Source organism: Pongo pygmaeus, chromosome 8 (assembly GCF_028885625.2).
Source record: "Pongo pygmaeus isolate AG05252 chromosome 8, NHGRI_mPonPyg2-v2.0_pri, whole genome shotgun sequence".
Lineage (NCBI taxonomy): Eukaryota > Metazoa > Chordata > Mammalia > Primates > Hominidae > Pongo > Pongo pygmaeus.
In genome coordinates this window covers 107997392-108014991 of record NC_072381.2, presented here as the reverse complement: position 1 = coordinate 108014991, position 17600 = coordinate 107997392, and the positions used below count along the sequence as shown (strand labels likewise).

General features: G+C 42.2%; 1 protein-coding gene across 3 annotated transcripts in view; it reads left to right on the top strand.

Annotated features, from left to right (window-relative positions):
- The window catches only part of ARL3 (ADP ribosylation factor like GTPase 3), a 43747-nt gene that overhangs the window by 221 nt on the left and 25926 nt on the right, over positions 1–17600 (top strand). For 2 of the 3 annotated variants that reach the window (XM_054436820.2, XM_054436821.2), the window contains exons 2-3: positions 9007–9150; positions 15010–15126. In XM_054436820.2, the coding sequence (XP_054292795.1) occupies positions 9007–9150; positions 15010–15126 (261 nt within the window). Of the gene's footprint in view, positions 1–88; positions 432–9006; positions 9151–15009; positions 15127–17600 lie in introns of those variants that run through there. The other variant, XM_054436822.2, reaches the window with a different exon arrangement.

The window sequence follows — 17600 nt, the reverse complement described above, 5'->3', positions numbered from 1 at the left end:
GTCCCCAGGCCCAGGGCGGAGCACTGCGCTTAAAGCCAAGGAGGGAATGGGACGTCGCTCAGCCTGCTATCTGGGTTCTAGACTGATTTCGGGGGTCGGCGGGGAGCCCCGAGGGTGGGCCCTGGAGGGAGGCCTGGGCCTGGAGAGGAAGGCGGGGCTTGCAGCGGGTCCGAGGCTTGGGGAAGGGGCTGGCAGACTGCGCGGCTGGCCGGGTGCGGAGCCCGGGCTCCATCATTACTCTGGGGACAGGAGTGAGGGCGGATCCCGGGAACTGCGGAGAGCAGCTTTCGCTAGCAGGCTTAGACTTCCCGGGCAATCAATCGGTCTCGCGGCTTTGCAGTAAAGTGGGGTTCGTCTGGAGCCCGGCCAGAAGCGGAGAGAAGGCCGGCCCCATTGGCTCTGAGGTCGCCCTGGCGGTAGCAGGGGAGATGGTAGCCTAGCTCTCCTCCTTCTCGCGCTGTGCGGGCCCCTGGGGGGTAGAGGAGTAAGTCTCACGACACAAAGGGGTGCCGCTTGGAAGGGGTGCCGCTTGGAAGGGATGCCTGGTGGATTTTACGCCGTCTTGGTGTCTGCGTGGCGGGTGCGCTTCCTCAATCCCGAATTATTTAGTTATTGCTGAGAGTTTTGCAGGATCTGATTGTTGGTGATGACCGATTTTTCATTCAATACTTAATCCATGTTGATGGAGGCATATTAGCTGCTCGGTCTCTAGAATTTCCTTCGAAACCTTTTGCAGTCTCCTCTTGCATGTGACCATACCAGGACCAAAAGATCTTAATCCTAGCTTGAGGTCTCCAAACTGAAAAGAACGAGAAGTTAAAAATGGAGATCGAACTTCAATCTGGAGCAAGCCTTTTCTCTGTCAGCCTTAATTAAAGCTTTCCCAAATTCTAAATTATGGTTGTGACAGATCTGACCGTTGACACTCTGTTTCTTGTTAATGTCTGTACAGTTAGTTGGAGGGAGTTAAAATGGAATTGAGTAATTTTAGAGCTATCAAAGAAAAATTGATTTTGAACCACTTAAAGCAGGTTAGTTGGCTGCAAAGAGCCTGTCATCAAGCTTACAGTGACTGCTCCACCTCTCTTCCTAGTTCCTTTCTTGACTTTTAGAAATGTTGAGCCATTTCTGTTGATTTAAGAAGTTAAAAAAATAAAAAAATAAAAAAACTAGATGCCCAGGAAGAAAAAAAAATAGATGTATGTTTGGTCAGATTATCCAGTGAGTAGATTTAGAAAGGAAAAAAAAACTCAATTGATTTTACATTGTCAGATTGTTAAAGAAGTAGGGTTATTTGATCTGAAGTTGCCAATCACATTTCACACTTGCTACACTTGCAGGTTTTTTTTAACCTCAGGCTAAACAGATTTTTACAACTGTTTCTTTTTCTTAATCATTTATACGTGAGCTGTCCTTTTAAAGTTTTTCTCAACAAATGAGTACAAACATAAATATTTACCCAGAAAATAGCTAGAATTGGAATGAAAAGGGCCTGCCGAACCAACAGAAATTGAGATTCGTCATTATGTATGAGAAGTGCATGAGAGTTGGCTAACTTTTCCCAGTTTGTTTATCAATTAAGTGTACTGTGTAATTCCATGATTGTTTAATTTATAATTACAGGCCACAGTAAATTAACCACTGCCCCTGTTTCCAGGTGCAAATTAGCACTGTATACAACAAATTTACAGTGTCTATACAACACTGTTGTATACAACTGTTGTGTTCAATGATGAAAACAGATTTTGCTTTTCTTTTTTCCTTTTTCCTAAGATGAACAATAAGAAATTAGGACAAATTATTCCAGATTCTTTATCTGGTTTCCCAAAAACATTTTTTTTCTATCTCCAGAAGCGTGAGCTGTTCTTAAAACTTGAAGTGAAACACTGAATTTAGTCAGTGGTGTGACTTAAGTGTATCCCATCTGATAACCCATGAGCCCCCATGGTTAACTGTACAACTGAAGCGTGAACCCCAAGTTTTTTTTGGTTTTTGTTTTAAACTTCAGCTATGACAAATACATATTTTTTTTCAAATTTGGGTAACTGTGGCAAAAACCCAAATATGGGTTTCTCTGAACATTTAGAGTCAGCTATTTTTCCCCTGCTTTACAGTGCCAGGTTCTTGATGAATTACTAAAATACTAAAATGACAGTAATTTTAGCATGTAACTAACCACTTATATTTAACATATGACTCCTTCATTCAGTAATTATTTATGGAGCACTTTCTACATATATGGAGCTTGTGGTCGTTCTCAAGCATGTTCAACATTTGAAGATTGTTCCCAACAGTTATTTATGTTTTCTGGTTAGAAAATGGCCCGTGAAAAATTATTTTAAAAAAATAAACAAAACACGGGGGTAGTCTTTTCAGTGGCTGCTATGTGTCATGCTTTACATACATGACCTCATTTCATCCTCATAGCAATCATCTCTTGAGATATAAGTATTGTTCCTGTTTTCTTCTTTTTTTCTTTTTTTTTTTTGATATGGAGTCTTGCTCTGTCACCCAGACTGGAGTGCAGTGGCGTGATCTCAGTTCACTGCAAGCTCCGCCTCCCGGGTTCACGCCATTCTCCTGCCTTAGCCTCCGCAGCAGTTGGGACTATAGGCGCCCGCCACCACGCCCGGCTAATTTTGTGTGTGTGTGTTTTTAGTAGAGACGGGGTTTCAGCATGTTAGCCTGGATGGTCTCTATCTCCTGACCTCGTGATCCGCCCGCCTCGGCCTCCCAAAGTGCTGGGATTACAGGCGTGAGCCACCGCACCTGGCCTGTTCCTATTTTCTAGCTGAAACTGTGTGCAGTGTTATATACATATAAACACACACACACATACATATATGTATATATATACAGATACACACATATATATATACACACACACACACAGAAGCTGAATACAAGTCTGTGAAATTCTAAAGCCCAATAACATTCATTTCATTAGGACTCTGGTGAAGTGGGAACCCACTCTTCCTGAGGAGATGCTCAGACTTTGTTCCTTAGGAAACATTGTTTGTATTTATTTAGGAGAGGGTGATGAGAAAGAAGACACAGTTTGGATGAAGTTCTCAATTTTGAGCTTTAAGCTGATAGGAGTTCAGTTGAAAGATGTAAAAACAAATGGAAGTCAGTTATATTTAAGCTAGTAATGGGGACTGTATGTACTTGACGGTTGGCTTCGTAATTTCAGAATTTAAATTTTAGCTGGTCCTCACAACCACATATATTTTCCATATACCAACGCATTCCTTCCCCCTCCACCACTCTGGTTTCTTTGCATGACCTAGTTTGTATTGTTTTAGGTCAGGCCACCATGCCTCTGCCAATAGTTTAAGCTGATTTTGAGGCAGATAAAACGTCTGTAGTCCATAGCACATCTATTCATGATTTGACTGTAGAAAAGTTTGTTTAAATGTTTTGTGGTTGAGTCAGACCACTTCTGCCCACCAGGGTGTAGATAACTTGTATACACACATGCTGGTAACACACAATATACTTTTAACTGAAGTTCATGTTTCTTAAATTGTTTTATTTAATGTCACAGGAATATAAATCCTACAAAGAGATCATGCCTGTTTTGCTCACTGTTGTACTTGGGGCACATTAAGGGTGTTTAATGATAATTGCGTGAATGGATGTTTTGGCCAAAAAATGCACTTTAAAAATTAATGTCATTGTATTTATACTGCAAAACTCAGCCCTATAATAAATTTAACTTCTAATCGCTGTCTCCCTTCATTTGACAGTTAAAATAAAATATGGGCGTATATGTATAGATGCACAGAATAGACTTATTCTGGTCTCTTTCATCCAGCCTCTTAAATCAGCTTACTTTGTACCTTTCAGGCAGAACCCTGATCTCTATAAATATCCTCTTCCCTATTTAGCAAACCCTGATAATCCTGTGATCCCATCTTCAGTAGTTGGATTAATATGATGCTGTATTATATTTGCACTTGTCTTCCCTAGACCATGCTTGAAATGCCATTTATCATTTTGCTGGAAGAAAACATTAGCTGAACTTTGCATTCCTCTGTAATTTCACTTAAAGGTGAAGTATCTGAAGTTATTATTTCTTAATAAGGAAAATTACTCATTAGAAATGTAGAAGCACTGTATTCTACACATTAGGTTAATAAAGTTTATCTATAGTTAGAATTTTTTTTTTTTTTTTTTGAGACAGTCTAGCTGTGTGGCCCAGGCTGGAGTACACTGGCGTGATCTCGGCTCACTGCAACCTCCACCTCGCAGGTTCAAGCGATTCTCCTGCCTCAGCCTCCCAAGTAGCTGGGAATATAGGTGCCCGCCACCATGCCTGGCCAATTTTTTGTATTTTTAGTAGAGGCGGGGTTTCACCATGTTGGCCAGGTTGGTCTCAAACTCCTGGCCTCAAGTGATCTGCCAGCCTCAGCCTCCCAAAGTGCTGGGATTACAGGCGTGAGCCACTGCGCTCAGCCTTATAGTTAGAATTTCTTTTTCTTTCTTATCTGTGCTTTGCTCCTCTCCTTTTAAGGTGAATAAACATTAGTTTGTCTCTTTTTTTTTTTTTTTTTGAGGCAGGGTCTTGCTCTGTCACCCAGCCCATAATGCAGTAGCCCGACCATAGTTCACTGCAGCCTCAAACTCTTGGGCTCAAGCCATCCTTCTGTCTCAGCCTCCTGAGTAGCTGGAACCACAGGTGCACACCACCACACCTGGATAATTTTTTTTTTTTTTTTTGGTAGGGATATGTGTCTCGTGTTTGTTGCCCAGACTGATGTTGAATTCCTGGCCTTGAGCTATCCTCCTGCCTCGGCCTCCCAAAGCACTGGTATTACAGGTGTGAACCACTGTGCCTGGCCTTGTTTTTCTCTTAATTCTTTAATTTCAAATGTAATGAGTGTGTAGCAAGTCTCTGCCTGAAAAAAAACAGTATTTTTAGTAATTTCTTTAAAAGAGACACACGAGGAAAAACCTGAAACATTAATTTTAAACTTTGAAAATATTTTATAGGCCAGGTGGAGTGGCTCACTCTTGTAATCCCAGCACTTTGGGAGGCCAGATTGCCTAAGGCCAGGAGTTTGAGACTAGCTTGGGCAACATAGTGAAACCCTGTCTCTACTAAAAATACAAAAAATTAGCTGGGTGTGGTTGTACACATCTATAGTCCCAGCTACTCCGGCGGCTGAGGTGGAAGGATCACCTGAGCCTGGGAGGTTGAAGCTGTAGTGAACCATGATTTCACCACTGTACTCCAGCCTGGCATTAGGAGTGAGACCTTGTCTCAAAAAAAAAAAAAAAAAAAAATATATATATATATATATATATATATATATGGTTTTATTTTTTGTTTTTGTTTTGTGATGGAGTTTCACTTTTGTTGTCCAGGCTGGAGTGCAGAGGCATGATCTTGGCTCACTGCAACCTCTACCTCCTGGGTTTAAGCAATTCTCCTGCCTCAGCTTCCCAAGTAGCTGGGATTACAGGCATGTGCCACCATACCTGGCTAATTTTGTATTTTTAGTAGATACGGGATTTCACCATGTTGGCCAGGCTGGTCTCGAACTCCTGACCTCGTGATCCACCCGCCTCGGCCTCCCAAAGTTCTGGGATTACAGGTGTGAGCCACCACACCTGGCCAAAAAAAATTTTTTTTTAAATAGGAAACAGATCTTCCTTCATAATTTCTGCACTAACAGAAAATGCATGAGAAGAACTTTGCCTATATGTCATTTAATGTACTAATTTGATAAATTCCAGATGTTTTATAACTTATTTTAAGAGGTAATGAGACCTCTTCTTTTCACTTACAATCAGGAACTCCGGATGAGTAGTAAAATGGGTTTTCCTCTTCTTAGCCTTTTTATGTCACCAGTCCCCTAAGGATCTCAGAATTTTAATTTTTACTTTTCTGGAAGGTGATATTATAAATGAGTGATTGCAATATAGCTAATAGAAACCAGGGAGACTTCTCGTAAATATAGTTTTAAGAAGGAATGCTGTCAAAGTATTCAAGACCAGATGAGATAAAACAGCAAAAAAAAAAAGTCTTGCCTTTGGGTGGATCGCTTGAGCTTAGGAGTTCGAGACCAGCCTGGGCAACATGGCAAAACCCCATCTCTACAAAAAATACAAAACTTAGCGGGGTGTGGTGGTGTGAGCCAGTAGTCCCAGCTACTGGAGAGGCTGAGGTGGGAGGATCGCTTGAGCCCAGGAAGTCGAAGCTGCAGTTAGCCGTGTTCACGCTGCTGCATTCCAGCCTATGCCACAGTGGAAGACCCTGTCCCCCCAAAAAAAAGGAAAAGGAAAAAAAAGTCTGGCCTTTTAAAAAGCCAGACTTTTGTTTGTTTCCAATCTATTCAATCTCGGTCCCCCAAATCCTTTGGCATAGAATTTGTCTAGCTTAGACTAAACCTTCCATTTTACTGCTGGAAAAAATTGAGGCATAGAAAGGTTAATGTGGTCCTTAGCAAGTCAGTACAAATACAGTACTAGAAGTGGTAAACAAAGAGTCTCTGAGGCAGAAAGGAATTCTTAATAATTATGCATATTTGCATATGATTGTCCAAAGATGCAGTTGTTGAGAATTATTTCTCAGAAGTATCCTTTGATCTTAGTGAACAAACTGGTTTGAATTATTGCCTGGTACATGTGAATAACAAATACAACCATTTTACATAATTCTAAGACTCAGTTTGAAGGAATTTCTTCTTGGGCTGGGAGATTAAATTATATGCCCTTTAAACTCTGGGATTCTTTGACTCTTGTTCTAGCCATGTGTCGTTAGAACAAGATCATCAGCTATAGCACAGAACAAATAACTTTCCTATAAAGATGTTCTTGCGCCAGGCGCAGTGGCTCACGCCTGTAATCCCAGCACTTTGGGAGGCCGAGGCAGGCGGATCATGAGGTCAGGAGATCGAAACCATCTTGGCTAACATGGTGAAACCCCGTCTCTACTAAAAAATACAAAAAATTAGCCGGGCGAGGTGGCGGGCGCCTGTAGTCCCAGCTACTCGGGAGGCTGAGGCAGGAGAATGGCATGAACCCGGGAGGCGGAGCTTGCAGTGAGCCGAGATTGTGCCACTGCACTCCAGCTGGGCGACAGAGTGAGACTGTGTCTCAAAAAAAAAAAAAAAAAAAAAAGATGTTCTTATGTTCTTAACTAAAAATCAACATGGTTTATTTCTTTTTTCTTTGTTTTCTTTTTCTTTTTTTTTTCTTTTTGAGACAGAGTCTCACTCTGTCACCCAGGCTGGAGTGCAGTGGCACAAATACAGCTCACTGCAATCTCAGCCTCCCAGGCTCTAGCAATTCTCTCACCTCAGCTTCCTGAGTAGCTGGGACCACAGGCCTGCGCCACCATGCCTGGCTTATTTGTTTTTTATTTTTTGTAGGGACAGGGTCTCACTGTGTTGCCAGGGCTGGTCTTGAACTCCTGGGCTCAAGCAGCCCTCCTGCCTTGGCCTCCCAAAGTGCTGGGATTATAGGCGTGAGCCACCATGCCCAGCAACATGCTTTATATTTCTATCCATAAAAAATAATAAATAATGGCCAGGAGAGGTGGCTCATGGCCTGTAATCCCAGCACTTTGGGAGGCCAAGGTGGGCAGATCGCTGGAGGCCAGGAGTTCGAGACCAGCCTGGCTAATATGGCGAAACCCCATCTCTACTAAAAATATAAAAATTAGCCAGGCATGGTGGCACATGCCTGTTATACCAGCTACTCTGGAGGCTGAGGCACGAGAATTGCTTGAACCCGGGAGACAGAGGTTGCAGTTGAGCCGAGATCGCACCACTGCACTCCAGCCTGGGTGACAGAGGGAAATACTAGATTAACAGTAAAAAATTCCTTGGTTAATTTTGGTGTTTTTTTTTTTTTTTTTGCTTCATGGATGCCTTTTATGATTTCTTAACTTCTCTGTTGTACCAAATTTTTCATCTAAAAAACACAGATTATCTATACCATGCACCTATCCTGTAGGGTCTTGTGAAAGATAATAGTAGAACATTTTGAATGAAGAAGTCTTGAAGATGTGCTGAAATAGATAAAATCTTTTTTTTTGAGATGGAGTCTTGCTCTGTCACCCAGGCTGGAGTGCAGTGTGCAATCTCGGCTCACTGCAACCTCCGCCTCCCAGGTTCAAGCAATTCTCCTGCCTCAGCATTTCGAGTAGCTGGGACTACAAAGCGCCTGCCACCACGCCCGGCTAATTTTTTATATTTTTTGTAGAGCCAGGGTTTCACCGTGTTACCTAGGATGGTCTCGATCTCCTGACCTCGTGATCCGCCCACCTCGGCCTCCCAAAGTGCTGGGATTACAGATGTGAGCCACCGTGCCCGGCGATAAAATCTTTTTTAAAAATTTTTTCCTTTTAATTTTTGTGGGTCCATGGTGTTATATATTTATAGGGTACATGAGATGTTTTGATACAGGCGTGGAATGTGAAATGATGAAGTAGATAAAATCGTTAACAGGAAGCCCAACTATAATTTTATATAGCCTTTTAATATATTTTTGTATAACACCTTAAAATCGTGTGTTAACTTGGGTGTGTCATTCTATTTAATTCCACAAGTGTTATCTAGTGTCTGTTTGATAAGTGCCAGCCATTATGGGACAAGTATAGCCCTTACCATGAGAAACTTTAGTAAAGGAGAAAAATACAAACATCAGTTATCTAGTTTGATATAATGAATGTTCTGCTCTAAGTGTACATAAAGGGCTTTAGAAACACAGATGGGGTAGAGTTCACACTCCCAGGAGATTTGGGGTGACTGCTAAGCTAGATTGATAGGAGGAGCAGAAATAAGCCCTGCTACTTATTAAGTTGCTGAATTTACTATATCACTTCTACCGAAACTTGGAAAGAGGAAGCAAATGGAATAAGTGACATTAGAATGAAAAATAATAACATAAGCTCTCCATAACCAAGAACTTTTTTCAAGGAGAAGTTATTCTGATATCCAGTAATATCAAACTCAGTGCCCCCAGAGTAATCTGTCTCCTTTGTGGTTGTTCAAGGGCTTGCTCTCAATTTTGCGCAAGTTGAAAAGTGCACCAGACCAGGAGGTGAGAATACTTCTCCTGGGCTTGGATAATGCTGGCAAGACCACTCTTCTGAAGCAGCTTGCATCTGAAGACATCAGCCACATCACACCTACACAGGTGAGCACTGCCTTGGCTCCAGATGCCGTGTGACACAGGAAGACGATAATAGCAATGTGAAAGACAAAATGGGAAATACAGTTTTGTCCACTTCCAAGTTTTGTCTCTGAGAAAAGTCTATACAATCTAAAGATAACCAGATTTCAAAAATGTGTAAGAGATTCCATTCTCATGAGGTATTTAGAGTAGTCAGATTCATAGAGACAGAACGCAGAATGGTGGTGCTGGAGCTGGGGAGGGGGAATAGGGAGTTATTGTTTAACGGGTACAGTGAGTCAGTTTTGCAAGATGAAAAGAGTTCTGTGGATAATGGCCCACAGTGTGAGTGTATTTAATGCCATGGAACTGTACACTTTAAAATGGCTAAAATGGTACGTTTTATGTTATAATGTTAAAATGTGTACGCGGACACACTTCACAGTACCCACTTCATCAGGCCACCCCAGTGCAGCATCTGCATCCCGCTGGGCTTCAGCCTCCACACAGCACCTTTCAGCACATGCACCCCTCTTCCGTCTGTGCCCCTCCTTCCCCACCCGCACATGTCCTCAGCAGCTGCATATTGTACGTGTTATGTTACAATTTAAAATATATGTATACATATATACACGTGTGTGTTTGTGTGTATATAGACAAATCCAGCAGATCTGAGTACCCATATTCTTTTTATTTTTATTTTATTTCTTTAAATTATTTATTTTTTGAGATACAGTCTTGCTCTGTCGCACAGGCTGGAGTGTGGTAGTGCAGTCTTGGCTCACTGCAACCTCTGCCTCCCAGGTTCAAGCAATTCTTGGACCTCAGCCTCCCTAGTAGCTGGGACTACAGGCGCACACCACCATGCCCCGCTAATTTTTGTATTTTTTTGTAGAGCTGGGGTTTTGCCATGTTGGCCAGGCTGGTCTCAAACTCCTGACCTCAATGATCCACCCACCCCAGCCTCCCAAAGTGCTGGGATTACAGGTGTGAGCCACCGCACCCAGCCTATTCTTTTTTAAAAAATAGCTTTCTCTTCTCTGATTATGAAAGTAGTGCATGTAGAAAACACAGAGAAAGTATAAAGGAGAAAACTCTGAGAAAAACCATGGTTAATATTTTACCGTGTACTTTTCAGACTTAATAAATACAAATATATATCAATTTTTAAAATAAAAAAAAAATTACCTGCCTTTTTTTTTTCTGGAGATAGAGTCTTGTTCTGTTTCCCAGGCTGGAGTGCAGTGGTGCAATCTCAGCTCACTGCAACCTCCGCCTCCTGGGTTCAAGCGATTCTCCTGCCTCAGCCTCCCAAGTAGCTGGGACTACAGGTGCACACCACCACACCTGGCTAATTTGTTGTATTTTAGTAGAGACAGGGTTTCACCGTTGTTGCCCAGGCTGGTCTCAAACTCCTGAGCTCAGGCAATCCGCCTGCCTCGGCCTCCCAAAGTGCTAGGATTACAGGCGTGAACTACCTTGCCCGGCCAATTACCCGCCTTTTTAAATGCAGTCTCATCAACCTTCCTCTTTCCTGAAAAGGGCAAGCAAGCAAAGCATAAAGGATAAGGGAATGATAGTGCTCGCAGCGTGGAGGTTTAAAGATGAGTCCTGGGCCGGGCGCGGTGGCTCGCGCCCATAATCCCAGCACTTTGGGAGGCTGAGGTGGGCGGATCACAAGGTCAGGAGATCAAGACCATCCTGGCTAACATGGTGAAACCCCGTCTCTGCTAAAAAATACAAAAAATTAGCTGGGCGTGGTGGCGGGTGCCTGTAGTCCCAGCTACTTGGGAGGGTGAGGCAGGAGAATGGTGTGAACCCAGGAGGTGGAGCTTGCAGTGAGCTGAGATCATGCCACTGCACTCGCCTGGGCGACAGAGCAAGACTCCGTCTCAAAAAAAAAAAAAAAAAAAAAAGACAAGTCCTGGGCACCATGGCTCATGCCTGTAATCCCAGCACTTTGGGAGGCTGAGGTGGGCGGATCATGAGGTCAGGACATGGAGACCATCCTGGCCAACATGGTGAAATCCTGTCTCTACTAAAAATACAAAAATTAGCTGGGTGTGGTGGCGTGCACCTGTTATCCCAGCTACTCAGGAGACTGAGGCAGGAGAATGGCTTGAACTTGGGAGACGGAGTTTACAGTGAGCCGAGATTGTGCCATTGCACTCCAGCCTGGCGACAGAGTGAGACTCCATCTCAAAAAAAAAAAAAGAAAAGAAAAAAAAGACAAGACCTGATTGGATAAACTGTAGTGGGCTTCTTAGAGCTCATTCCCTGTAGGAAATCCTAAGAATGCCTGACCTTTGGCTAAGCCAACAGGGAGAGCTTGTTGGTCTTAGTCACTTTAAAGTGTTTGAGCATTAAAGGTTAGAGGTTTTAGCAAAACCAGAGTTATTTTCCATCACTGTACTGTGATAAGACCCTGGTGTCAAGTTTGAATGGCTGTGCTGGCGTGCATGCATACTTCACGGCCCATGAGTCTTACTGATTCACAACTCTTTATGGAAAAGTCATTTCATCTGCTACCAAATGAACAATTTTACAGCTTCTGAACAAATTTAATGTATAGCCCAAGCAAATTACAGTAGTCTAGCCTAGAAGGGCTGAAAACACATATTAGTGTGTCAAGATTTCTGCCAGAAAAAGCAGCACTGGTTTTTGTGTGCATGCGCTTGTGGGGTTTTTTTGTTTTTTTAGTATTAGCAATAAACTGTATCTCTCAAGAACACTAACGTGAAGACGTCCACACTGCAAACACAGAAATAAACTCAAAGTTAGGAACCCAAAGTTCTCATTCTAACCTTCAGGCTTTGTTTGATGTGTTATAGGTGACTCTGATATTATATTGTGTCAAGGTTTCATATTCTTTAAAAACAAACTTTTATTATGTTTTTTGTTTTATATTAGGAAAAGTAATATATGCTCATTGTAGTAAATTTAGGAAGTATAAATAAATACAATTGAGAAACTAGAAGTCACCTATAATGCCCAGTCAGACATACCACTGTTCACATTTAGGAATGTATCAAGTTTTTTCTATGCATATATATGATGGGTATATTTAAAATAAAAAATATGATGGCTCATAGAGGATATACTAGCTTGTATCATCTATATCTAGATATAGATTTTTTTTAGAGACAGGGTTTCACTCTGTCGGCCAGGCTGGAGTACAGTGGCACCATCCATAGCTTACTGCAGCCTCAAATTCCTGGGTTCAAGCAGTCTTCCCACCTCAGGCTCCTGAGTAGTTAGGACTGCAGGCATGTGCCACCACACCCAGCTAATTTTTTTTTTTTTTTTTTTTGGTAGAGATAGGGTCTCATTACATTGCCCAGGCTGGCCTTGAACTCCTGGGCTCAAGCAGTCCTCCCGCCTCAGCCTCCCAAAATTGAGGTTATGGGTGTGAGCCACTGAACCTGTCTCCTCTTGTTCACTTAATAATAGATCATGAACATCTTTCTATGTTATTATATATGTAAATACTTATGTAATATACATCTCTAAATGTTTTTGCCCATTCATCATTATTATTTCCTCAGAATAAATTCCTAGATTTGTTGAGTCTCATGACTTATAGATGTTTAAGCCCATTGATACATATGGTCAAATTCCAAGATTACTGTTACTTGTATTCCAAGATTTACTGTTATTTATTTTCTGCTTTATTCCAGAAAGGATTCAGAATTACTGAGTTTGACATTTAATATCATTGTTGAGTGTGGAATTTTTAAATACACTAAAGTAGTTTTGCCAGTGAGTCACAATGAAACTTTTTTCAATAAGCTTAAGCCATTTCCCTTTAGAATTCTTGAACTTCTAATGTATTCAGTCATTGGCGTGTTAGAGAAGTGAGAGTCAGCAGGATCCCCAGTTACCCTCCAGAGACTGTGTATCCTCAGTGGAAATTGGGTGGCAATGTTCCTGTCGTATTGCACTGTGCCTTCTTCTATGCCAGGCAGCAGTGTTGACAGGCTACCACATGAAACAAATGTTTGTGGAGGCATCCCCAAACCTATCTAACTCCAGTTATTCTGGATGAAATGTCTCTTCTGTGGTAGCAAGCTGTTGATTGGGCTTTTCAAATCCTGGTTTCCCTATGTAATTTTTGCAAAAAGACTTTAAAAAAAAATTCTTGTTCATGAAATACATTCTCTGGGAACCCCAAAGGGCTTGTTAATTTCTTTCCACACTGACCCCCAGCTGGCAATTCTGCCTGTCCCTGATTTGCTCACCTTCCTCGAAGTTTCACCTCAAGTAACTGTCTTAAAAATGGAGACTTCCAGCCCGGTGCGGTGGCTCACGCCTGTAATCCCAGCACTTTGGGAGGCTGAGGCGGGCGGATCACCTGAGGTCGAGAGTTCAAGACCAGCCTGACCAACACGGAGAAACCCCATCTCTACTAAAAATACAAAATTAGCCAGGCATGATGGCGCATGCCTGTAATCCCAGCTACTCGGGAGGCAGAGGCAGGATAATCGCTTGAATCTGGGAGGTGAAGGTTGCAGTGAGCCAAGATCGCACCATTGCACTCCAGCCTGGGCAACAAGAGTGCAACTCTGCGGAAAAAAAAAAAGACTTCCAGCTGGGCGCAGTGGCACATGCCTGTAATCCCAGCGCTTTGGAAGGCCAAGGTGGGCGGATCACAAGGTCAGGAGTTTGAGACCAGCCTGACCAATATGGTGAAACCCCATCTCTACTAAAAATACAAAAAATTAGCTGGGCGTGGTGGCAGGCACCTGTAATTCCAGCTACTCAGGAGGCTGAGGCAGGAGAATCACTTGAACTTGGGAGGCGGAGGTTGCAGTGAGCCAAGACCATGCCACTGCACTCCAGTCTGGGCAACAGAGCGAGACTCTGTCTCAAAAAAAAAAAAAAAAAAAAAAAAAAAGACTTCCTTTTCAAGTTCAAGTTCATCATTGTTCCTTGTGAAAGCACTTTTTTTTTTTTTTCTTTTTTTTTTGAGATGGAGTCTCGCTCTGTCGCCCAGGCCAGGGTGCAGTGGCATGATCTCAGCTCACTGCAACCTCTGCCTCCGGGGTTCAAGTGATTCTCCTGCCTCAGCCTCCTGAGTAGCTGGGACTCCAGGCATGCACCAACACGCCTGGCTGATTTTTGTATTTTTAGTAGAGACAGTGTTTCACCATATTGACCAGGCTGTTCTCGAACTCCTGACCTCCTGATCCATCCGCCTCGGCCTCCCAGAGTGCTGGGATTATAGGCGTGAGCCACCGTGCCCAGCCAGAAAGCACAATTTTAAGTGACCACTTGTTTGTTTCCATCAGTGTCTGCAACTGAGGGCTCCACCTCCCTACTGGGCTGATATATTCGAGTTACAAACCCAGCCTCCCCCATAGCATCCTCAGTACTGCTGTTTTTCCTGATTAATCCCTGTAGGAAATTTATTTTGAGCTTCTCTTGAAGAATCTAATCCTCTAGATTTGTAGCTTTTGCCTCTTTAAATTTAGCTTGTGTTCTTTTCTGTTGAGTCTTCAGATTCAGCTTTTTTTTTTGTTAGTTACATGAAATGTCCTGTTAAATTTTACCATCCTGAAGATTCATGGGCATGTGATGTGTGTTGGTTAATTAGAGCTATTCTCATTTGGAGTTATCCTCAGTAATTATATATGTATATATGTTCATTGTAGAAAAACATTGTGTTAGCCTGACATTATTAACACTGACTCCACAACCTGGATGAAACAAGCATGTATAAATATGTTTCTTTATTCTCTGTCACAACAAACCATTTTCAGCATTACCAGTATCACATATGGCAGAGTACTTTAGAATTAATAAAAAAATAGCTGTTAAATGTAACTTTGTCAGAATTATGATCCCAAAGTTTAATAAAACTTGACGTTTTTGTCCCTGTTTCAGGGTTTCAACATCAAAAGTGTACAGTCACAAGGTTTTAAACTGAATGTATGGGACATTGGTGGACAGAGGAAAATCAGACCATACTGGAAGAATTATTTTGAAAATACCGATATTCTTGTAAGTACTCCTTCTGACGCACTAATTCATAGTATTTTCTGCCATGTGTTAGAAACATGGACACTGTAACATTCTTTCTTGTCAGTAATTCCACCACCATAACATTAATCACTGTGAATCTAGCAGGGATAGCAGAAGGCTACAGATTATAAAGGAAAAACATCTTTGTATAACTTGTATAAGATGTTTTGCTGTTGCTCAGTAACAATGTTGTACCCACACCCATCTTGGCAAAATAAAGTGTTTATTAATTGCCATAGTGATTTGAATAGCAGAAGGGAAGTCAGAAGATCATGCCACTGACTGTCACCTCTAGGAAGACAATGAATCAAGTGTATTGCAAAGAGAGCAACCAAAATAGTGAAAGTACTGGAAACCATGATGTATAAGGAGTGGTTGAAAGACCTGAGAATGTTCTTCCTAGAAAAGAGAACACTGGGAACTGTCTAGGCTGCTTCAAGAATTATCTTAAGTCAGAGGGATTGAATAGTTCTAGAGGGCTGAGCCAAGAGCAAGATGGGGAATGTTAAGTGGTAGAATGTAATTCAGAATAAGGAAGAAGTTTCCTATAATTACGATCATCCAGAAGTAGGAGAAGCTGCCTCGTGCATTGGGAATACCCTGACTCAGGGAGCATTCATTCAGGTGGAGGCTGAGATTTTAGCTCCCAGCTCTCTGTCACTTCCTTTAGGACCACCACTGTTTCAGAATTCTTGGAGATTTCACTGTCCACTTACATGATTTCCACAAAACCCCAGCCTCTCAGTTCCTTCACCTGCCCTCCTCCAATGGTCTTGTCATCTACTCTACCTCAGCCACATACTTGCATAATCATACCCTGAAACTAGGGGGGCTCATGAACTTAGATGGGAGAAAAATTGCATGTCACTTTTACTAACCTCTAACCAAAAGTTTGCGTTTACATCAATTATGATGAAAGGCAATAAACCGCAATAATAGCAGCCATATCTATGTCTTTATTACTAATAGAAATCATCTAGACCAGGTGTGGTGGCTCATGCCTGTAATCCCAGCAGTTTGAGGCGGCTGAGGTGGGAGGATCACTTCAGCCCAGGAGGCGGAGGTTGCAGTGAGCCCAGATTGAGATCGGGCCACCACACTCCAGCCTGGAAGACAGAGTGATACTCTGTTTCAAGAAAAGAAAAAAAAAAAGAAATCATCTTGCTTCTCAAACAGCTTCACTTTCTGCTGTTGTTTCCTAAGTGTCTCTCTCTTCTGGATCATTCCCATTAACATAAACATATCCTGTAGCTTCTCCTGCTTAATGAAGAAAAAATAAGCCCCAGAAAACTCCTCCTGACCATACATCCCCCTCCAATACTGTCCCATTCTTCAGCCTCCCTTTATAGCACAACTCCTTGAAAGAGTTTGCTATGCTCTCTGTCTTTGCTTTATCTCCTCCCAGTTACTCTTGAGCCTTCTTTTCAGGCTCACTGATAATTCCACATTGCTAAAAGTAGGGTTCAGTTTTCAGTACTCATCTCACTTGACCTATCAGCCCATTTAACATTGGTCATGCTGTCTTTGAAACATTGTCTTTTCTTGGCTTCCAAGACACCATTCTATCTTGCTTTTCCTCCTCACTGGCTACTCCTCCTAAATCTCCATTGCTACTTTTTTTAAATCTCCCAAGCTCCAAATGTTAGAGAGCCCCAGAGTCCTTGTGTTTTTCTTCTCTGAGTCACTGCTTAGGTGACCTCGTCTAATTTGAAGGATTTAATGACCACTTAGATGCTTATGAATCTCAAACTATCATCTGTAGCCTGGAATTCTCTCCTGAACTTGAGTTTCGTATACAGTCATGTGCCACATAACGACACTTAGGTCAGTGACTGACCTTATAAATGATAGTGGTCCCTTAAGATTATAATAGAGCTGCCGGGCGCAGTGGCTCACGCCTGTAATCCCAGCACTTTGGGAGGCCAAGGCGGGTGGATCACGAGGTCAGGAGTTCAAGACTAACCTGGCCAAGATAGTGAAACTGCGTCTCTACTAAAAATATGAAAATTAGCTGGGCGTGGTGGTAGATGCCTGTAATCCCAGCTACTCAGGAGGCTGAGGAAGAGAATTGCTTGAACCCAGGAGGTGGATGTTGCAGTGAGCCAAGATTGCGCCACTGCAATCCAGCCTGGGCAACACAGCGAGACTCTTTTTCTCAAAAAAAAAAAATTATAATAGAGCTGAAAAATTTCTATTACCTAGTGACATAGCTGTCATAACACATTACCTTTTATATGTTTAGATCCTTAAATACTTACCATTGTTTTACAGTTGCCTGCAGTATTCGATACAGTAACTTGGTGTACAGATTTGTAGCCTGGAGCAATAGGCTATGCCATACAGCCTAGGTGTGTAGTAGACCATCTAGGTGTGTGTAAGTACACTGTATGATGTAGGCACCATGTCAGAATTGCCTAATAATGCATTTCTCAGAACATGCCCTTGTCATTAAG